The sequence below is a fragment of the Penaeus vannamei genome, chromosome 35, assembly GCF_042767895.1.
Source record: "Penaeus vannamei isolate JL-2024 chromosome 35, ASM4276789v1, whole genome shotgun sequence".
NCBI classification, from domain to species: domain Eukaryota; kingdom Metazoa; phylum Arthropoda; class Malacostraca; order Decapoda; family Penaeidae; genus Penaeus; species Penaeus vannamei.
Genome location: NC_091583.1, coordinates 26,662,111 through 26,684,610, shown reverse-complemented (window position 1 = coordinate 26,684,610; position 22,500 = coordinate 26,662,111). Strand labels below are relative to the sequence as shown.

The 22,500-nt window shown below is 47.0% G+C and overlaps 1 protein-coding gene across 3 annotated transcripts in view; it reads right to left on the bottom strand.

Annotated features, from left to right (window-relative positions):
- Positions 1-22,500, bottom strand: part of fng (Fringe glycosyltransferase) — an 89,835-nt gene that overhangs the window by 7,346 nt on the left and 59,989 nt on the right. For all 3 annotated transcript variants that reach the window (XM_070114035.1, XM_070114034.1, XM_070114033.1), the window contains 4 exons: positions 21,989-22,037; positions 16,553-16,655; positions 13,403-13,550; positions 10,285-10,370 (listed from right to left, as the gene is read on the bottom strand). In XM_070114035.1, coding sequence (XP_069970136.1) covers positions 10,285-10,370; positions 13,403-13,550; positions 16,553-16,655; positions 21,989-22,037 — 386 coding nt within the window. The remainder of the gene's footprint in view (positions 1-10,284; positions 10,371-13,402; positions 13,551-16,552; positions 16,656-21,988; positions 22,038-22,500) is intronic.

Sequence of the window (22,500 nt, the reverse complement as noted above, 5' to 3'; positions counted from 1 at the left end):
ATAAAGAGGGGGAAGGAGGTAAGAGGAGAGAAAGAGGGGGGGTTAGGAGGTAGGTAGGAGGAGGGGAAGGGGTTGGAAGAAGGAGGTAGGAGGGAGGAGGGAGAAGAGAGGGTGAGATACGAAGGAAGAAAGAGGGAAAGATAGTATAAAGGATGATAGGAAGGACGTAGGAAGAGAAGAAGAGGAAAGGAGGTAGGAAGGATAGAGAGCAGGAGAAAAGACAGACACGGGCATGAGAAGGAAGAGAGAGAGGTATAAGGAGGGAGAAGGGAGTGAGAAAAGGCAGACGGGGTATGAGGAGGAGGTGAAAGGGAGGTAGGATAGGGGAGGGAGGTAGGCAGGGGAGGGAGAGAGGGTAGAGAGGGTAGGGAAGGTCGAAAGGGAAAAGGGAATGAAGGGTCGACGGTGCAAGGAGAGACGTAGAGGGAGGGAGGGAGGGAGGGAGGGAGGGAGGAGATAGAGGGAGAGGGAGGGAGGGAGGGAGGGAAAATGGGCGAGGGTAGGCAGAATTATTACGGTGTGAGTTATAAAGGTCGAGACGAAAAAGGAAAAGAAAAGACAAAAAAGAGAAAAATTGTTCTGAAGTTACCGTTGTTTTTATTTGAGGTGCGGCCTTACGGGGAGGGAGAGGGGGAGAGGGAGGAGGGAGGAGGGGGGAAGGAAGGGGGAAGGAAGATGGACCTCGGGCGGGAAAATCAAACACAATTTTATGTTATTTTCTTTCTTTACGAGAGACAAAAGAGGGGGAGGGGTGCAGGGCGTAGAGCGAGGGGAGAGGGAGGAGAGGGAGGAGAGAGGAGAGAGAGAGAGAGAGAGAGAGAGAGAGAGAGAGAGAGAGAGAGAGAGAGACAAAGAGAGATAGAGAGAGAGAGAGAGAGAGGGAAACAGAGAGAGAGAGAGAGAGTAGAGAGAGAGAGACAGAGAGAGAGAGAGAGAGAGAGAGAGAGAGAGAGAGAGAGAGAGAGAGAGAGAGAGAGAGAGAGAGAGAGAGAGAGAGAGAGAGAGAGAGAGAGACAGACAGACAGAGAGAGGAAATAGAAGAACAGAAAAAAAGGGAAGAGAAGAAAAACGAGAAATACTGAGAATAAAACAAAAAAACGAGAAAAAAGAAAGATAAAACCACCCACACAGTTAAAACAGGCACGAGCGAGACAAAGCGAAAAAAAATAAATCGAAATAAACAAACCGCGTATAAAGAACACCCCCAAAAACTGCATCCACCCCCCCCCCTACCCCTACCCCTTACCCACCCCCTCCTCCCCCCCACTCAAAAAGAAGAAGAAAAGAAAAAGAAAAAGAAAAAGACCCCCAAAAACTGCATCCTTCCCCCTTACCCCCTACCCTTACCCACCCCCTCCTCCCCCACCCAAAAAAAGAAGAAAAAAGACGAAAAAGAAAAGAAAAAGAAAAAAAGTTGAGGGTTTGTCGAGTGACAGAAAATAGAACAGCTGTGAGCCTTCCCGACCCCCCCCCCCCCGCCCTCACAGATATTTGTAAGGCACGAAAGGTAAGTATTTGAGCGAACGCCCATAAAAAGGGTGTGGGTGGGTGGGTAGGGGTATGGGGGGGCTGTTGGTATGGGTTGGTGGTACGGGTATGTTGGGGGTATGAGGGAGGGGGATGTGGGTAGGGTTATGTTGGGGGCGGGGCGGGACAGGGGTATGGGGAGAGACTAGGTGGGTAGGGGATGGGGTATGTTGGGGGCGGGAATGGATGTGAGGTAGGGGATGTGGGTGGTGGTACGGGTATGTTGGGGGTATGAGGAGGGTAGGGTTATGTTGGGGGCGGGAGGGGGGTATGAGGAGGGATTAGGGGTAGGGGATGTGGGTGGTGGTAGGAGTATGAGGGAGGGGGATGTGGGTAGGGTAATGTTGGGGGCGGGAGGGGGTATGAGGAGGGACTAGGGGTAGGGGATGTGGGTAATGGTTGGGGTATGTTGGGGGCGGGACGGGACAGGGGTATGAGGAGGGACTAGATGGGTAGGGGATGTGGGTAATGGTTGGGGTATGTTAGGGGCAGGAACGGGGGTATGGGGAGGGGTATTTGAGGGGGGGTGGGGTGGATTTGCACAGATCTTCCGAATGTTTCCTGACCAAACACGGACAAGGAGCCTCAAGAAACGGACTTCTTCAGGAAAAAACAACAAAATAAAATTACTGAGACACATTCGAAGCGAGGCAGAGAGGATGGGAGAACGAGAAGAAAATCAAATACGAAAGAGAGAGAAAGAGAGAGAGATGGAGGGAGGGAGGGAGAAAGCGAGGGAGGAAGGGAGGGAGGGAGGGAGAGAGAGAGAGAGAGAGAGAGAGAGAGAGAGAGAGAGAGAGAGAGAGAGAGAGAGAGAGAGAGAGAGAGAGAGAGAGAGAGAGAGAGAGAGAGAGAGAGAGTAAATACTTCAAGAGAAAAATCAAAACAAAACACATGCACAAGAATAAAATAGAAAAGAAAATAAAGAAAAGAAAGGCGTGTTGACTAAGCAAACAAACAAAACTTTTCGAAAAGTCAACGACCATCTTATACTCCCACCCCCTTCCCCTCCCCCCCCTCCCCCTCCCCATGAAAAAATCCGAAAAAAATAAAACAAATTTTTGAAAAAATAAAAATAAAAAATAGAACTTCAACGACAAAAAAATAAAAAACGTAAAGAATGGAAAATTAACGAAACGAGAAGGAAAAAATGGTCAGTGAACAAAATACAGATATAACTTGAGCGAGACATTAACATCTCTTGGAAGGAGCAGAGAAGATGGGGGGGGGGGGGAGAGAAAAGGTAAGAAGGAGGAAGAAGGAAAGAAGGAAAGCGAAAATGTAATAAAGGTGGGGGAAAAGGGAAGAGAGGAATGAAATTGTAATAAAAGAGGGAATGAAAGGTGAAAAATGAGAATGAAATGAAGGAAAAAAGTGGAAGAGGGAGAGAAGTAAAATGGAATAAAGGAGGAATGGAGATAGTGACGAAGAGGAGGAGGAAGAAGGAAAGAGAAGGAAGCGGGGGAAGTAGAAAGACTAAAAGAAAAGGAAGAGTGGAATAAAGGATAAAACGAAGAAGGGAGAATGAGAACAGGGGCAAGGAGACCAAAAGGGCAAAGAAAGAGGGGGAGAAAAGGAAAGATGGAGAAGAAAATCATATAGGGAAGGGATGAGAATGAAGGGAAAGGGAGAGAGGAGAAAAGGCGATCTGATTGCAAAGATAGATAAGTGTCTGAACCACAAGAAGAATTTGTGAACTGGGGAAGAGGGAGAGAGAGAGATAGAGAGAGAGTGAGAGAGAGAGAGAGAGAGAGAGAGAGAGAGAGAGAGAGAGAGAGAGAGAGAGAGAGAGAGAGAGAAGAGAAGAGAAGAGAAGAAGAAGAAGAAGAAGAGAAGAGAAGAGAAGAGAAGAGAAGGGAGATAGATAGCTAGATAGAGAGATAGAGAGAGAGAGAGAGAGAGAGAGAGAGAGAGAGAGAGAGAGAGAGAAGAGAAGAGAAGAAGAGAAGAAGAAGAAGAAGAAGAAGAAGAAGAAGAAGAGAAGAGACAGAGAGAGAAGAGAAGAGAAAGAGAAGAGAAGAGAAGAGAAGGAGATAGATAGAGATAGATAGATAGATAGATAGATAGAGAGAGAGGGAGAGAGAGAGAGAGAGAGAGAGAGAGAGGGAGAGAGAGAGAGAGAGAGAGAGAGAGAGAGACAGAGAGAAGAGAGAGAGAGAGAATACAGAGATCTGAGTAAAGTTTTGGAAAATTTACGAGACAAAGAGCGGTTGGTTGGAAGGCGAGAAGGAAGAAGGGGGGAAGGAGGGGGGAGGAGGGACGCAGGTGGGAAGTGAGAGAGAGAGTGAGGTAGCGAAGGAGGGAGGGAAAGACCGAAGAGGAGAAAGTGATATAAACATAAAAACAGAGAGAGAGAGAGAGAGAGAGAGAGAGAGAGAGAAAGAGATAGAGAGAGAGAGAGATAGAGAGAGATAGAGAGACAGAGATAGATAGATAGAGAGAGAGATAGAGAGCGAGAGAGAGAGAGATAGAGCGAGAGAGAGAGAGAGAGAGAGAACGAAAGAGATAGATAGATAGAGAGAGAGAGAGAGAAGGAAAAAGAAACAACAGAGTGAAAGAGCAACAAATAAAGGGAACGTGAGTGGTCAGTAAAAAAACAACAACTCTACACTGGTTTTATTTGTACAACGCTTTAACATGTCTATACCGCTGCCGTCTACAATGTCATCCTCTTTTTTCATTTGCTACATCTCTCTCTCTTTCTCTCTCTCTCTCTCTCTCTCTCTCTCTCTCTCTCTGTCTCTCTCTCTCTCTCTCTCTCTCTCTCTCTCTCTCTCTCTCTCTCTCTCTCTCTCCAAATGCCTAAACGTCTGAATGTTTTCGCAATTGCAGTCATTTTTTTCCGTTGGCAAATTCGATTTTTTTTTCATTTCTCTTTTGCGAACGACAGTTATTTTCATTTACAAATTAATTATCGTCGACTACATTGCTAATTTTATTTCTCTTTGTATCATAATTCTCTTCTACTCTCTGTTCTTCGTAATTATTTACAGGATTCGAAATAATGAAATCGAATAGCGTATAAATAATATATGCTCGTATATGTACATATATAACTATAACGGAAACCGGGATTGGGTTTCCATTAATTCAAAACACGAGAATAATGTACACTTTTTAAAATAAATCGAAAGGGGACGAGGAAGTAAATAACAAAGCAATGGTAATGATGAATAAAAACAGAATTTGAAAAAATAATAAGTATCGACCCCACCCAAGTTGTGCAGAAAGAACTTAAATTTTAAAAATAATGAACTTCTACAAAAAAATGTATATATATCAACCGTAAAGAAGAAACAAGAGCTCCCCCTCCCGATATATAAATAAATAAAAAGGAACACGAAATTCAAAGAAAGAGAGAGAGAGAAAAAAAAAATAAAAGACAGTCGACCATGAAGTGTTTCTCTCTAGCTACCAAAACGGCCTCCATCGGACACCTGCTCACCTCCGCCACGCAATACCCGACCCTCGCGACACCTGCCGTATGGATCAATCTCCTCCGCGCCCGCCACTAACTGAAAAATCCACCGAACATCCGGCACAGGATTTTCAACTCTCCGATAAGAGGCAGGAAGTATCATTTTCCTTTATGTTCTATTGACGAGAGATATTCGCCAAGTGTGTGGGATTTTGGTATCTATTGTCTCTAATTATAAAGAAGGTTTTTGTGTGATACGCTCCAAATGACACTCGCCACAAAGGATTAACCTTTTTTTCTTTTCTTTCGACTAGAACATTAAAAGATATTTTGTTAATGCTTTTAAGGAATCTTTTCAAAGCATAGTTGCCACGCGGACGAGAACTTCATAACACGGGAAATAATCAAAGCCGTTATCACTTCAGAAATTCGAAAATCGTTGAGAAATTGTCATCTTAATTAGAAATATCTTTAACACGTGGCCGAAGTTACGTCCTAAATGCCCTTTGGTTTATGCAAATGGATGAATAAATGAATAATAACTTCGGATATTTAAATTACTGGACTAGCAGAGGCATGGCGCTGACTACTAGCAATGTATCAAGTGAATAATAATATTAAAAGATAAAAAATAGAATTTATTCATCATACACATACAGATAGAGATAGAGATGGAGTTAGATAGATAGATAGATAGAGAGAGAGAGAGAGAGAGAGAGAGAGAGAGAGAGAGAGAGAGAGAGAGAAAGAGAGAGAGAGAGAGAGAAAGAGAGCGAGAGCGAGAGCGAAAGCGAGAGAGAGAAAGAAAGAAAGAAAGAAAGAGAGAAAGAGAGAGAGAGAGACAAAGAAAGAGAGAGAGCGCGAGGGAGAGAGAAAAACAAACCACACACACATAACCAAACAAACCAAACGCATTCACACCAAACAAACAAACAACCAACCCAACCTTCACCTCACCCCTACCCCCTACCCCCTAACCCCCGTAACCCCCCAATCCCCTAACCCCCAATCCCCTCCCCCTCCCCTCCCCCTCCCCCCGCCCCCTCTACTCCACAAGCGAAACAAGTGAAGGTCGTGATGCGCAACTCCGAGGAAAACGGACGGGAATGGCGCGCGCTTTTATGCCACGTGTCTAGGAGGAGGAGGAAGGGAGGAGGAGGAAGGGAGGAGGTGGAAGGAGGAGGAGGAGGAGGAGGAGAAAGAGGAGGAAGGTACTAGAAAAGGGAGGAGGAGGAGTAGTAGGAGGAAGAGGAGGAAGGGAACGAGGAGGAAGAAGAGAGGGGGAGGAGGAGGAGGAAGGGAGGGGGAGGAAGGGAGGAGGAGGAGGAGAAGGAGAGGAGGAGGAGGAGAAGGAGAGGAGGAGGAGGAGGAGGAGGAAGGGAGGAGGAAGGAAGGGAAGGGAAGGGAAGGGGAGGGGAGGAGGAGGAAGGGAGGAGGAGGAGGGGGAAGGGAGGAAGGAGGAGGAAGGGGAGGAGGAGGAGGAAGGAGGAGGAGGAGGAGGAAGAGGAAGGAGGAGGAAGAGGAGGAAGGGAGAAGGGGAGGGAGGAGGGGGTAGGAGGAGGAGGAGGAGGAGGAAGGAGGAATAGGGATAGGAGGAGGAGGAGAGGGAACAGAAGGAGGAGGAAGTGAAGGAAAACGAGTAGGAGTAGGAGGAGGAAGGGAAGGAAAAGGAGGAGGAGGGGGAAGGGAAGAAAAAGGAGGATGTGAAAGAAGAAGGGGGAGAGTAGGAGGAGGAGGAGGAGGAGGAAGGGAAAGAGAAGAAGATAAATTAAAAAAAGAAGGAGCGAGAGAAGTAGAGAGAAGAAGGAGAAGGAGAAGAAGATGAAGCAGGAGGAAGAGAAGGAGGAGGAGGAGGAGGAGAAGGAGTGTGCCAAGGTGAGCAGGCGTCTGGCGGCGCTCGGGGCTCCTCCTCCTCCTCACCTGCCTCACTCCTAATCCTCATCCTCCTAATCCTCGCTCTCTTTTTTTGTTCCTTTTTGCAGTTTTCTTCTTTATCTTATTATTATTATTATTTTTTAATTACTTTTTTCTATTATTCTCCACCTCCTCCTCCTCCTCCTACTCCTCCTCCTCCTCTTCTTCCTTCTTCTTCTTCTTCTTCTTCTTCTTCTTCTAGTTGTTGTTGTTGTTGTTGTTGTTATTGTTGTTGTTGATTTTCTTCTCATAATTATTATTATTATTATTCCTCCTCCTTCTTCCCAACCCCTCCCTCCCTCTCCCTCTCTCCCTTCTTCCTCCACCTCCTCCTTCATCCCAAAATTTCCCTTATCTTCCCCTTCCCCTACCTCCCTCCCTCCCTCCTCCCTCTCTCCCTCTTTCCCCTCCCTTCTTCCCTCCTTCATTCCAAAATTTCCCTTATCTTCCCCTTCCCCTCCCTCCCTCCTTCCCTTCCCTCCCTCCCTCCTCCCTCCCTCCTCCCTCTTCCCCTCCCTCCCTCCTCCCTCCTCCCTCTTCCCCTCCCTCCCTTCTTCCCTCCTTCATCCCAAAATTTCCCCTCATCCACCTTCCCTCTCGCACGGATGACTTCCCTCGCTGCATTGAAATTCTCCCGCCATCGCCGAGCGTTCGCCTAACCTCGCAATCCGTTCGTTCGTTCGCGTTGAGGGAGACCGGATTCGCGCGCATTTCGGATCGGGCGTTCGCGTAGAGGAAGATCCGGATTCGCGCGCTTTTCGGATCGGGCGTTCGCGTAAAAGGAAGCTCCGGATTCGCGCGCATTTCGGATCGGGCGTTCGCGTAGAGGAAGATCCGGATTCGCGCGCATTTCGGATCGGTCGTTCGCGTAGAGGAAGATCCGGATTCGCGCGCATTTCGGATCGGGCGTTCGCGTAGAGGAAGATCCGGATTCGCGCGCATTTCGGATCGGTCGTTCGCGTAAAAGGAAGACCGGATTCGCGCGCATTTCGGATCGTGCGTTCGCGTACAGGAAGATCCGGATTCACGCGTATTTCGGATCGGGCGTTCGCGTACAGGAAAATCAGGATTCGCGCGCATTTCGGATCGGGCGTTCGCGTAAAAGGAAGACCGGATTCGCGCGCATTTCGGATCGGGCGTTCGCGTAGAGGAAGACCGGATTCGCAGACAAACAACCAACCAGACAGACAGACAGACAGACAGACACATACGCACACATAAAACATCATCCGCACACGCAGACAAGTCGAAGCCTAGTTCGTCGGAATCTCAAGGAGACATTAAGCGTTAAACGGGTTTGTTGCACAAGAAGGTTAGCAAGATGTTGTGATGGGGGGAGGGGGGGGGAGGGGGTTCAAGCTGCGAAGGTGCACAGATAAAGAGAAGAAGAAAAAATGAAAAAGGAAAAAAATGGAAGAAGAAAAAAAGGAAGAAAAATGGAAGAAGTAAAAAGAAAAGAAAGATATATGGAAGAAATAAAGAAAAGAAAAAAAGAAAAAGGGAAAAAGGAAAGAAAAGTGGAAGAAGATCAAAGGAAAACGAAAAATAGAAGAAGATATAAACAAAAGAAAAAGAAGAAAAAAGAAAAAAATATATATATATATTAAGGTGCGCTCCCTAACCTAAGCACGTGCCCAGCCTAACCTAACCATAAAAGTCGCGTCTAATTCTTTTAATTATTCTTTTACTTATTCTTATCATTATTGGCATTACTCATATTCTTATTCTTATCACTATTCTTATTATTCTTATTCCTATTCTAACCTTTATTCTTCTTATTCTTATTCTCATTCTTATCATTATTGTTATCATTCCTCTTTCTTGTTCTTCACATTCTTATTCTTATTATTGTTATCATCAATGGCTCTTATCAAGGATGCTAATGAAATGATAATAAAGAACGGGGGAAGAGGAGGGGAGAAAGGGAGACAGAGGAGAAGGGAAAGGAGAGAATAAGAATGGGAAAAGAGAGGGGGAGGGAAAAGGGGTAAGAAAGAGAATAAGAAAAAGAAAAATAACTAAGAAAGCAGGAGTAAACGAAAATAAAAACAAACAAACAAGAGATAATAAACAACAGAAGAAAGAAAAAAAATCACAGACAACAAAAAAAACAGAGGACCCAAACAGACAGGAGATAAAGCACAGAAGAGAGAAAGAAAGAAAGGAGCGAGGAGAGAGGAACAAGGCAAGGAGGAGTAAGGAGTGAAGACAAGCTACTTGGGCAAACAGAAACGTGTTTTATGACGCAACATCCCCTTCCTCGATACAAACCGCCAGACGCTTGCAAATTATCGCGAATGTAAATAAATCTGATAAAAAACGGCTTTAAAAACAAAAATGAAAAATATGAAGAAGAAAAAAGAAATAATAAATCTTTAAAAACCTTGTCTAGGGGGGGTATAGAACCGGCATATTAATGGTTTTCAAAGTACACTTTTTTACACACACACACACACACACACACACACACACACACACACACACACACACACACACACACACACACACACACACACACACACACACACACACACACACACACACACACACATACACACACACACATATATATATACACATATATATATATACCCATATATATATATATACATATATATATATATATATATATATATATATATATATATATATATATATATATATATATATATATATATATATATATATATATATATACGTAAGGTAAACTCTTTCTACCTCTCTTTAGAACGGTACCAACTATTTCCAAAAATCGTCACTATGCATAACATAATAAAGACCAAAATCAAAAGACAGTGACATTAATATTCCCAACTTAACACTATGACAAGGCTTCTTAAATATAAATCATATGATCTAATAAGTAAATGATTACACATATACGTACATACATAATGCATGGCTGGATGTAAACATGTTTCTATCTACTTCTATCTACTCTCTCTACCTATCTATCTATCTTTCTGTATGTCTGTCTATCTGTTTATCTATCTGCCTGTCTGTCTGTCTATCTACCTGTCTATCTGTCAATCTATCTATCTATCTGCCTGTTTGCCTGTCAGTCTATCTGTCTGTTTGCCTGTCTGTCTATCTGTGTATCTATCTATTTGTGTATCTATCTGTCTCTATCTATCTGTGTATCTATCTATCTATCTATCTATATATATATATATCTATCTATCTATCTTCCTACCTGTTTATCCATCCATCCAACCATCTATCCATCCATCTACCATCTATCTACCCATCCCCTATCTATCCACCCATCTCCTATCTATCTACCCATCCCCTATCTATCCACCTATCTCCTATCCATCTATCCATCCATCCATTCATCTATCCATCCATCTCCTATCTATCTATCCATCCATCTATCCATCCAATCCACAAAAACTACGAAACAGCAGCATCTCAGCACCACTCACCCAGCGACGGGCATCATCTTCAGACCGAGAGACCGGGAGATGCAGAATCCAGCGCCTCCTGTGGCGAACCAGAAGGAGATGCGTTGCTGTTGAGAGAAGAAAAAAAAAGATTAGTTATTTTTTGGTTGAATCAAGTTTGATGTTGATTGCTTGTGGTTGATTAAAGTTTGATGTTGTTGTTTGTTGAGAGAGGTTGGAAGAAAAAAAGATTGGTGGAAGATATTTTTTGGTTGATTCAAGTTTGTTATTGTTGTTTGTTGAGAGAGGTTGGAAGAAAAAAAGAAAAAGATTAGTGGAAGTTATTTTTTGGTTGATTAAGGTTTGATCCAGCGCCTCCTGTGGCGAACCAGAAGGAGATGCGTTGCTGTTGAGAGAAGTAGAAAAAAAAGAAAAAAAATTAGTGGGATTTTTTGATTTTTTGGTTGATTCAAAAAAAAAAAAAAGATTAGTTATTTTTTGGTTGATTCAAGTTTGTTATTGTTGTTTGGTTGTTATTGTTGTTTGTTGAGAGAGGTTGGAAGAAAAAAAGAAGATAAGTGGGAGTTATTTTTTGGTTGATTCAAGTTTGTTATTGTTGTTTGTTGAGAGAGGGTGAAAAAAAAGAAAAAGATTAGTGGAAGTTGATTTTTTTGGTTGAGTAAAGTTTGATATTGTTGTTTGCTTGTTATTGTTGTTTGTTGAGAGAGGTTGGAAGAAAAAAAGATTGGTGGGAGTTATTTTTGGTTGACTCAAGTTTGTTATTGTTGTTTGTTGAGAGAGGTTGGAAGAAAAAAGAAAAAGATTAGTGGGAGTTGATTTTTTTGGTGGAGTAAAGTTTGTTATTGTTGTTTGTTGAGAGAGGTTGGAAAAAAAAAGATTAGTTATTTTTTGGTTGATTCAAGTTTGTTATTGTTGTTTGCTGAGAGAGGTTGGAAGAAAAAAAGAAAAAAGATTAGTGGAAGTGATTTTTGGTTGAGTAAAGTTTGTTATTGTTTTTTTTTTTTTTAATGATGTTGAAAGGTATGGATATATTGGATTTGCAAAGGTGTGTGGGTGCATGCTAATAATACGTGTGATAAATGGGTCTTTATTCCTCCCTCCCTTCCTCCCTCTTCTCTCCTCCTTCCTCCCTCACTTCCCCCTCCTTCCCTCCCTCCCCCTCTCCTTCCCTCCTCTTCCCCCATCCTCCTCCTCCCTCCCCTTCCTTCCCTCCCTCCCTCCCTCCATCCATCCCCATCCTCCTCCTCCCTCCCCTTCCTTCCTTCCCTCCCTCCCTCCCTGCCTCCCTCCCTCCCTCCCTCCCTCCCTCCCTCCCTCTTTCCTTCCTCCTCCCCTTCCTTCCTTTCTTCCATCCCCCTCCTCCTCCTCCTCCTCCTCCTCCTCCTCCCTCCCTCCCTCCCTCCCTCCCTCCCTCCCTCCCTCCCCCTCCTCCTCTCCCCCTCCCCCTCCCCTCCCCCTCCCCCTTTCCCTCCTCCTCCTCCTCCTCCTCCTCCTCCTCCTCCTCCTCCTCCTCCTCCTCCTCCTCCCCTTCCTCCTCCTCCTCGCCTGCCACCTTTCATTCCGCCTTGACACAAATCAGAATACACCTTGCGGCCAGACTCTGCAGCGCAAACAAACGTATCAGGAGGAGGAAGAGGAGGAGGAGGAGGAGGAGGGGGAGGAAGAGGGGGATGAGGAGGGGAGGAGAGGAGAGGAAGGAGAGGAAGAGGGGGAGGAGGAGAGGAGGGAAGGTGGTGGAGGAGGAGGAAAGGAGGTGGAGGAGGAGGAGGAGGAGGAGGAGGAGGAGGAAGAGGGAGAAGGAGAAGGAGGGGATGGAGGGGGGGGAGGAGGTGGAGGAAGAAGAGGAGGAGGAGGGAGAAAGCCAATCCTCCTTTTCCTTTTTCCTATCATTAATTCTTATCTGTCTCCTATCCTTATTTTTAAACCTCTTATATCTTCTTTCCATTCTTCCCTCGTCTATCTCCTCGTCCTGCCCCCCTCCCCTCCCCTCCCCCTCCTCGTCCTCCTGCCCCCTCCTCCTTCTCCTCCTCCTGGTGCCCCTCCCCTCCTCCTCCTCCTCCTACCAAACCTCTTCCTCCTCCTCCTGCCCCCCTCCTCCCACCCCTCCTCCTCCTACCACACCTCCTCCTCTTCCCCCTCCTCCTCCTTCTTCTTCTTAAGGACTTCCTTGAGGCAACTCCTCAAGGTCGTAAACAAAACACCCACCCACCTCTTCCCTCCCCTCCCACCACCTCCTCCCTCCCCCTCCCTCACCTCCTCCTTTACCTCTCTTTCCCCCTTCCCCCTCCCCACCTCCTCCTACCCTTCCCCTTCCCCCTCCTCCCACCTCTTACCCCCTTCTCCCTCCCCCTCCTCCCCCTTCTCCCTCCCCCTTCCCCCTCCCCCCACCTCCTCTTTACCCTCCCTAAACCTCGACACTTCACTCACTCTTATCTCGTATCTATCTATCTATCAATCGCTTTACCCATCTTACCGTTAGCTCTATTTACCCATACACTCTCCTTTCCCCTTTACCTATGTCCTTGTTTACCTACCTTGCTCTTTGTCCTTATTTCCTCCCTTCCTTACCTAAATGGGTCTTCATAGGTGCCCCGGATGGAGCCTTTCTTTACACCCTTAGAGCTCACCCTTACACCCTTACATCCTTATCCTCCTATCTTTAACATCCTATCCACGCTCTAACCCTTTCTCTCATCATAGATTTATCCTTTCATCCTCTCCACCCTCAGCACCTAATCCTTACGCTCTCACACCCTTCCTACACTCTTATCTTCTCTCTCTCCTTCCACCTTATCTATCCACATCCTTATCCTCACACCCTTATCCTCCAACCCTATCCACACCCCTTATCCTTCCATATCCTCACACTCTTATCCTCCCTCTCTCCTCCCACCCTATCCACACCCTTATTCTTCAACATCCTACCCACATCCTCATCCTACCTACCCTCACACCCTTACCCCCTACCTTACACCCTGCCCACACCCTTACCACCCCCCTTACCTTACACCCTCCCCTCCTTTCCCCCCCTTCCCCAAACACCCCCCCCCCAAAAAAAAAAAAAATAATAAATAAATAATAAAAAAAATCAATAGAATAAAATAAAATAAATAAATAAATAAATAAAACAAATACTCACAGAAACATTATCTCTGTTGATGATCTCCAGCGGCGCCCGGATGGAGTTCTTGCCGAGGTACCAGTCCTGCGTCGGGTCGTAGTCGCCCAGGGTCCTCACCAGCTGGGGCACGTTGACGTAGTTATCGTCGTCGAAGTGGCACCACCATCTGCGAAGAAGGGGGAAGGAGAGGGGGGTGGTTTAGAAACGGGTGGTTGGAGAGGGATGGGATGGGGAGGGTGGGGATGGGAGGGGAGGGAGAGGGTGGAGAGGGTGGGTTGGAGGGTTGGATGGGAGGGATGGGAGGGAGAGGGAGGGAGTGGGAAGGAGGGAGAGGGAGAGGGAGGGGAGGGAGGGAGAGAGGGAGGAGAGGGAGAGGGAGGGGATGGGAGAGAGAGAGAGAGAGAGAGAGAGAGAGAGAGAGAGAGAGAGAGAGAGAGAGAGAGAGAGAGAGAGAGAGAGAGAGAGAGAGAGAGAGAGAGACAGACAGAGAGAAAGAGAGGAAGAAGAAGAAGAAGAGGGAGAGAGAGGGGAAGAAGAGAGAGCTAGAGAGAAAGTAATAAAATACAATACCACTTAGATTAAAACCGAAAAAAACAGACAAACACTCAGCTAAAAGAGAAAACACAGCAACAGGAAACGAAAACAAAAGAAAAAAAAATTATCGTGAGCGCTTGTGTACGAGAACGTGCGTGTCTCCCAGCCTGATTGCGTGATGAGCGAACGTGCGGCCAGACTGCATACGTGTTCGTTCGTCCGTGCGTCCTTCCGTTCGTTCGTTCGTTCGTCTGTCCGTTCGTCCATCCGCATTTCGGAGCCAGCAGCGCGGCGAACGGCAGGTGGCCAATGACAAAGGAAATATTTCGTATACGTCGGGCGCTTAACCAACTTCATACCATTAACAAACTCAATCGGAACGAACGGCCACAACAAAGACAACAACCGGCGGAGTCTTTGTTCTCCGGATCGCTTCGTGAAGGTCGTTTAAATCCCCCGCGCTTTATTCCGAGACTCGCATTTAAAAAAAAAAACTATAAATGACATAAGCGCGCTGCGTCGTATACCCGGAATGATAGATCATGTGTAGGGTATAGAGCGACGCGAAACCCTATATATAATATACATGTTCCATTAAACCCTGCCACTACTGGGTAATTACTCTTGCCTAATTGCTAATGCCATCTGCAGGGCGTTCGGAGGCGGCTGGCGACCGTCTTTTGTTTTGCTTCTTTCCTGACGCGGCTCACTTCCTCTCGTCTATTTTTTAACGCGTTCGAATACAGCCAAGACGTTCGAGTTTGATTGAGAAAAAAATCGTTATGTGTGGCTATCTCTAAAAAGCTTCATTACTTTCAAAAAATGGGGTTTATTTCATCCGGAAACGAATTATTTATTTGGACAAGATGTATGGAACGAAGCGATCGGTGGCGGGGGCTGGGAGGAGACAAACCAGAGCGGGAGTCGCGCCGCCATTGTTCGGATGCTGCCCCAGGTACGCCCCGAGGGCACACCCACTCGTCCCGAACCCCGCGCGCCGACTTCTGTTTTTCGCCGCGTTCCTGCGCCTGAGTCACCTCGAACCGCTGACTCATTCCCTTTGTTGGCATTGCAGGGAGACCGATTTCTAATTATTTACCAACCTCTATTCCCTTCGGTCTCTTTTTTAAAACAGAGATCAAGGAGAGACGAGAACGCCCTCCCTCCCCTTCCTCCTTCCACGAATCCCAAGCCAGGAGTCCAAAGCATCGCCGCGCGTCCGGACACGTATCCATCCCTTTCTCCCTGGCTCGTCTGGCCGCCTCCAGCGCACCTGTAATGCTACTGTCTCGATTCGATCTTGAGTAATAATGTCTGTTTAACCCCCGCCCAACCCTTCCACCGCCGCCCTTTCATCCACTCCTCTTCCCTACTCTCTACACTCTCCTCTTTCTTCTCTCTCTCCTATCCTCTTCTCTTACCCTCTCCTTCTCTCCTCCTATCCCCTTCCCTTACCCTTTCCTTCTCTCCTCCTATCCCCTTCCCCCTTACCCTTTCCTTCTCTCCTCTTACTTCACTCTTTCCCCTCTATTCTTCACCCATTCCCCCTACCACCCCCTATTCTCTCCCTTCCCCCTTCCCCCATCCCCCACTAACCCGCCCCCCCCCCACCACCCCACCGCCCAATTTGCAGAACGCGTGCACCCATTTTCTCTTCGCCTATTTTCGTCCGCGGAGAAATGTCATTACGACTTCTTTTGTGTCCATTCTTTTTTTCTTTCTTTTTTTTTGTCATGGTGTCTTTTGTGCATGGTCGCCCTCGCTCGCCTGCCTGTCATTGCCTGTCACGGAGCGCAAGACGTGGCTACTTTTGTCTTTTGACTCGCGACGCGTAGGTCACTGAACGGGGTTAAAATAAGACGTTAATCTGGATTTTAATTGACGGGGATTAAACGAATTGGGATATTTTATAAACGGATTAAAAAATAATCTAGATTTTTTATACGTTGGAAATAATTTTTTTCTTCTCTTTTTGTTCTTCTCTAAAATTTCTGTAGTAGTAGTAGAAGTAGTAGAAGTAGTAGTAGTAGAAGTAGAAGTAGTAGTAAGAGTAGTAATAGTAGTAATAGCACTACCACTAATAGAAGTTGTAGCAGAGTTGTAATTATAATATCGACAGAAATATTGACACTAAACACAACACCAGTTATATGAAAACTATCATTTAAAACACGAATGACAACAATAACAATTTTCTCTCTCTCTCACTTTCTCTGTCTCTGTCTGTCTCTCTCTCTCTCTCTCTCTCTCTCTCTCTCTCTCTCTCTCTCTCTCTCTCTCTCTCTCTCTCTCTCTCTCTCCCTTCTCTCTCTCTCTATCTATCTATCTATCTATCTATCTCTCTCACTCACTTACTCTCCCTCCCTCCCTCCTCCCTCTCCCTCTCCCTCCTCCTCCCTCCCCTCCCTCTCCCTCCCTCCCCTCCCTCTCCCTCCTCCCTCCTTCCTCCCTCCCTCCTCCCTCCCTCCCTCCTCCCTTCCTCTCCCTCCCTCCCTCCCTCCCTCCCTCCCTCCCTCTCCCTCTCCCTCTCTCTCCCTCTCCCTCCCTCCCTCTCCCTCTCCCTCTCCCTCTCCCTCCCTCCCTCCCTCTCCCTCTCCCTCTCCCTCTCCCTCTCCCTCTCCCTCTCTCACTCACCTCTTATTGCTCTCCAAGAAGGCATCGAACTCCCTGGCCATCTTGCAGCAGAGCGCCGTCCTCCTGTGAGACGCCGAGCAGTTGGTGTTGACGAGGTGGCCGCCTGGAATGGAAGGGGGAGAAAACTGGTGTTAGAGAGGTGGTATTTAAAAAGATGGTGTTTAAAATGTGGTGTTAGAAACCTGGTGTTTAAAAAGGTGGTGTTAAAAAATGGTGTTTAAAAGGTGGTGTTAGAAATCTGGTGTTTAAAAAGGTGTTGTTAGAAACCTGGTGTTAAGAAGGTGGTGTTAAAAACTGGTATTAAAAAGGTGGTGTTTAAAATGTGGTGTTAGAAACCTGGTGTTATAAAGATGGTGTTACAAAACTGGTGTTTAAAAAGTGGTGTTAGAAACCAAATGTTGCGATTTTGATAATGATAATGGCGATTATGAGGATTCGGGTGGGGGAGGTGTGTGTGTATGTGAGTGTGTGAGTGAGTGAGTGAGTGAGTGAGTGAGTGAGTGTGTGTGAGTGAGTGAGTGAGTGAGTGAGTGGTGGTGGTGGTGGTGGTGAGTGGTGGTGAGTGAGTGAGTGAGGTGAGTGAGTGTGTGTGAGTGAGTGAGTGAGTGAGTGAGTGAGTGAGTGAGTGAGTGAGTGAGTGAGTGAGTGAGTGAGTGAGTGAGTGAGTGATTGCGTGAGTGAGTGAGCGAGCGAGTGAGTGAGTGAGCGAGCGAGTGAGTGAGTGAGTGAGTGAGTGAGTGAGTGAGTGAGTGAGTGAGTGAGTGAGCGAGTGTGCGAGCCAGTGAGCGCATACGTGTGTGTACGGAAGGTGCTGATGAAGCAAGAGGGAGGACGAGTGAGGGGGAGGCAGGGCAGGGACTGTGGGGAAGGGGGGGAGGGGAGGAGATGTTCAAGGATGGGTGAGGAGAGACCTAGATGAGGGAAGGAGGGAGGGAGATGGGGAATAAGAGAGAGAGAGAGAGAGAGAGAGAGAGAGAGAGAGAGAGAGAGAGAGAGAGAGAGAGAGAGAGAGAGAGAGAGAGAGAGAGAGAGAGACAGACAGACAGACAGAGACAGAGAGAGAGATGAGAAAATGGAGGGAGGAGGGAAGGAGGGAGGAGGGAGGGAGGGAGGGAGGGAGGGAGGGAGGGAGGGAGGGAGGGAGGGAGGGAGGGAGGGAGGGAGCAAAGAGAGGAGGGAGGGAACGTGGAGAGGAGGGAGGGGAGGGCGAGCACAAGAGATGATAAATGGTGTGAAGAGATGAACGATTATTTACGGATGCTGCTGTGAATACGAGACTCGTCGATAGATAGAGAGGAGAGAGGGAGGGGGTATGAGGAGGGTATGAAGGGGGTATCAAAAGAGTAAGGGGGGAGGGGGGGGGGTAGGGAAGTGAGGGGGAGGTGAAGAGATGAGTGAAAGGCATCACAAGGAAGAGATATCTGAGTGCAAGAAGGGCGTATATGTGTGAACTGATTATTACAAGCTTCCAACCTCCCCACCTCCATTCCTTCCTACCCTCCCTCTCCCTCTCTATCCCTCCCTCCCTACCATCACCCTCCTCCTCCTCCTCCTCCTTCCTTCCCTCCCTTCCACTCCCCACCTTCCCCCCCTCCTCCTCCTTTTCCCTCCCTACCTGCTCTCCCTCTACCTCCCTCGCCCTCCCTTCCTCCTTCCCTCCTTCCCTCTCCCCTCCCCTCTTCTCCCTCTTTTTCCTCTTCTTCCCCCTCCTCCTCCTCCTCCTCCTCCTCCTCCCTCTTCCCTCTCCTCTTTTCCTCCCTCCTCCTCCTCCCTTCCTCCCTCCTTTCCCCCTTCCCTCCCTACCCTCTCCCTCCCTCCTTCCTCCTCCTCCCCCTTCTCCTCCTTTCTCCTTCCCCCTCCCTTCTTCCTCCTCCTTCCCTCCCCCTTCCTCCCTCCTTCCCCCTTCCCTCCTTTCCCTCCCTACCCTCCCCCTCCCTCCTTCCTCCTCCCTCCTTTCCCCTTCCTTCCTCCTCCCCTCCCTCCTCCTTCCTCCTCCTCCTCCTCCTTCCTCCTCCTCCTCCCTCCTTTCCTCCCTCCCCCTCCTTCCTCTCCCCCCCTCCTCCTTCCTCCCCCTTCCCCCTCCGACCCGCGACCCCTTTCACCACCTGTGCTTGCAAGCGTAATGAAGACACTAGAGGTGAGTGCTTTTCATTTTGTTTTGTGTGTGTTGCGTGAGCGGCCCCGTTCCTCGAGACGGCTGGGGCGATGGGGGGGGGGAGGAGGGAACTGGTGTTGACGAAGGCTTTCTAATGTTGGTGGTGTTGGGGGTGGTGGGAGGGGGTTGTGGTGGGGGTGGGGGTGGAGGCGGTGGTGGTGGAGGAGGAGGAGGAGGAGGAGGTGGTGGTGGTGGTGGAAGTGTGGTGGTGATGGAGGTGGTGTGGGGGTGATATAATTGTTGTGGTTGTTGTTGTTGGTAGTAGCGGTGGTGGAAGTGGTGGTGATGATGGTGTTGGTGGTGGTGATGTTGTGGTGGTGATGTAATTATTATTGTTGGTGTTGTTTTTGTTGGTGATGCTGTTGCTGTGGTGGTGATTGTGTTGTTGCCGTTGGCGGTGGTGGTGATGGTGATGTTGTAATCATTCTTGATGTTGTTTATTACAGTTGATATTGTTATTATTTCTGCTTTAGTTGTTATTGTTATTGTTATTTCTTACACAACTGGGCCTCTCCATGTACCTGATATCAACTCACTCACCCGTTTCTCTGTCGGTGATATAAAATTCCCCACCTTCCCCTCCCTCCACACCTACTCCCTCACCTACTCTCACCCCCCCACCCCACCCCACCTGCCTCGCCCCCTTCTGCCACTCCCCCAGCCCACCCCACCTCCCTCCACCCCTACTCTCACCTCACCCCACCCCACCTCCCTCACCCCCTACTCCCACTCCCCCACTCGTGACGTCACAGTAAGAAACACGACCCGAAGAAATCTGTCGTGATTCACCGAATGGCACCGGAGTTCCCACGCTCCGATGTCGGGCGATGGGGTGAGGGGAGGTGAAGGGGGAGTGGTGGGGAGAGGAAGGGGAGGAATAGGGAGGAAGGAAGGAAGGGGGAGGAAGGGGGGGAGTAGGAAGGAGGAAGGAAGGGGGAGGAATAGGGAGGGAGGAAGGGGAAGTAGGGAGAGAGGGAGGAATAGGGAGAGAGGAAGGGGGGAATAGTGGGGAAGGAAGGGGAGGAATAGGGAGAGAGGAAGGGGAGGAATAGGGAGAGAGGAAGGGGGAGGAGTAGGGAGGAGTGGTGGGGATGGAAGGGGGGAGTAGGGAGAGAGGAAGGGGGAGGAAGGGGGAGGAGTAGGGATAGAGGAAGGGGGAGGAGTAGGGAGTGGGGAGTGGGGGAGGAATAGGGAGAGAGGAAGGGGAAGGAAGGGGGAGGAATAGGGAGAGAGGAAGGGGGAAGGAAGGGGGAGGAGTAGGGAGAGAGGAAGGGGGAAGGAAGGGGGAAGGAAGGGGGAAGGAAGGGGGAGGAGTAGGGATAGAGTAAGGAGGAGGAAAGGGGGAGGAGTAGGGAGGGAGAAAAGGGGGGGAGGTGGATGAGCAGAGAAGCTTCCTGTGACACCACCACCTGCCAACACCTACCAAAGCCCAGCCACCACCTGTTACTCCTGTTCTTGGACTGGTGTCAGATAGCGTTTTGTTGGCTTGATCTTCTACCACTACCTACCAACACCTACCACCGCATACCACTACCAACCACCCCCTACCACTACCAAACACCCCATACCACTCCCAACCATCCCATACCACCCCCTACCACTCCCAACCACCCCCTACCACTACCATACCACCTCAAACCACTACCAACCACCCCCTACCACCTCATACCACCCCTTACCACCTGTTACTTCCCCCCTTTGGTGGCAGTGTCAGGTGCGCCCTGTGGTTGGCAGCTAGCAAGCCGATGTGACATGTATAGTACCTCTGTGGTATCTGCGGTATCTGTGGTAACTCGGTATCAGTGAGAATCCTGGGTAGGGAACTCGAAACTCTAAGCTGGGTGTAAGTATGACTAGACATCTGTTCTGTGACACTGCGACCGTCTAATAGATCTTTGTACACATTTTTTTTTTGAACATCTAATCTACATTTTGTATTCTTATTTTTATCTTACTTCATCTATTTATCTATTATGATCGTTGTTTTGTTTTTGTTTTTGTTTTCTTCTGCTATTTGCCTCTTTCTTTTTATTCCATCTCTTTATTCTTTTCGATTATTGTTATTGTTCTGTTATGCACACGTGTCATTTCGGTATGGTGCCGTGTAATAAAGGAAAGAGAGAGAGAGAGAGAGAGAGAGAGAGAGAGAGAGAGAGAGAGAGAGAGAGAGAGAGAGAGAGAGAGAGAGAGAGAGAGAGAGAGAGAGAGAGAGAGAGAGAGAGAGAGAGAGAGAGAGAGAGAGAGAGAGAGAGAGAGAGAGAGAGAGAGAGAGAGAGAGAGAGAGAAAGAGAGCGAAAGACAGAGACACACACACACACAAAGAGGAAGCGAAAGACAAAAAGAAAAAGGAAAAACAGACACAAAAACAAACAAACAAGCACAGCAGGTTGAAAGCGATGACGTCATAGCGTAATGGACGAATGGCTGCCCCGAAGATGGAGCCACACCAGCTGAGTAACGCAACACCATACCATCTGCACAAGGTTTGTTGCCTCTGTACATTGTATATAAGACGGTTCTATCTTGCCAGCCCGCGCCAGTGTGTGTGTGTGTGTGTGTGTGTGTGTGTGTGTGTGTGTGTGTGTGTGTGTGTGTGTGTGTGTGTGTGTGTGTGTGTGTGTGTGTGTGTGTGTGTGTGTGTGTGTGTGCGTGTGTGTGTGTGTGTGTGTGTGTGTGTGTGTGTGTGTGTGTGTGTGTGTGTGTGTGTGTGTGTGTGTGACGGAGGGAGTGAGGAAGAAGGGTGAGGGAGAGTTTGTGACGTAGGGAGGGAGGGAGAGTGACGGAGAGTGACGGAGGGAGTGAGAGAGAGAGAGTGTGCGTGTGTAAACGGATGGAATGAGTGACGGAGCTAAGCGAGTAAGTGAGGAAACGCGTAAATGAGTAAAAAATAACTACATATGACTGAGTAAAGTGAAAATAAAAATGAACCTACAAAAAAGAAAAAGAAAATAAATAAACATAAACTATACCAAAAAAAACTACCATTTTCACCCATAAGAAAAAGCAACAGAAACACACCCGCCAACAGCGCGCCATAAAACAAGGTGTTCAACTCGCCTCAACAACCTCGCACTTTCTCACTACTACCAAATCCCATCAATTTCTTTCTCTTTCTCCTTCTTTTTTCTTATTATTCCTTGTGTGTGCCTTCAAATCGTAAACATTATCACAGTCATTATAGGCCTATAAAGCTGTAACACCATCATTACTAAAGATAGTAGTACAAACTTGAAGAATAAAACGGAGAGAACAAGTTTGTTTTTTTTCTCTCGCTAACCAACCTGTTTTCCTTTGATATTCGGCATCGTCGTCGTCCGTGAAGAACCAAGTCTGTAAAGAGAGAAGAAAAAAAGGTTTAATAAAGAGATGAAGGGTAATAATGACAATAATAATAATAGTAATAGTAATAGTAATAGTAATAGTAATAATAATAATAATAATAATAATAATGATAATAATAATAATAATAATAGTAATAATAATAAATAATAGTAATAGTAATAGTAATAGTAATAATAATAATAATAATAATAATAATAATAATAATAATAATAATAATAATAATAATAGTAATAATAATAAATAATAGTAATGATAATGATGATGATAATAATAAAAATAATAATAATAATAATAACAATAATAATAATAATAATAATAATAATAATAATAATAATAATAATAATAAAAACAATTTAAGGATGTTAGAAATACTTAGTATGAAGAGGAATGTGATTGTACGCATTCACTTGTCAGATAGCGGTTTTTCGCTAGATTGACTAGACTCCCTCGC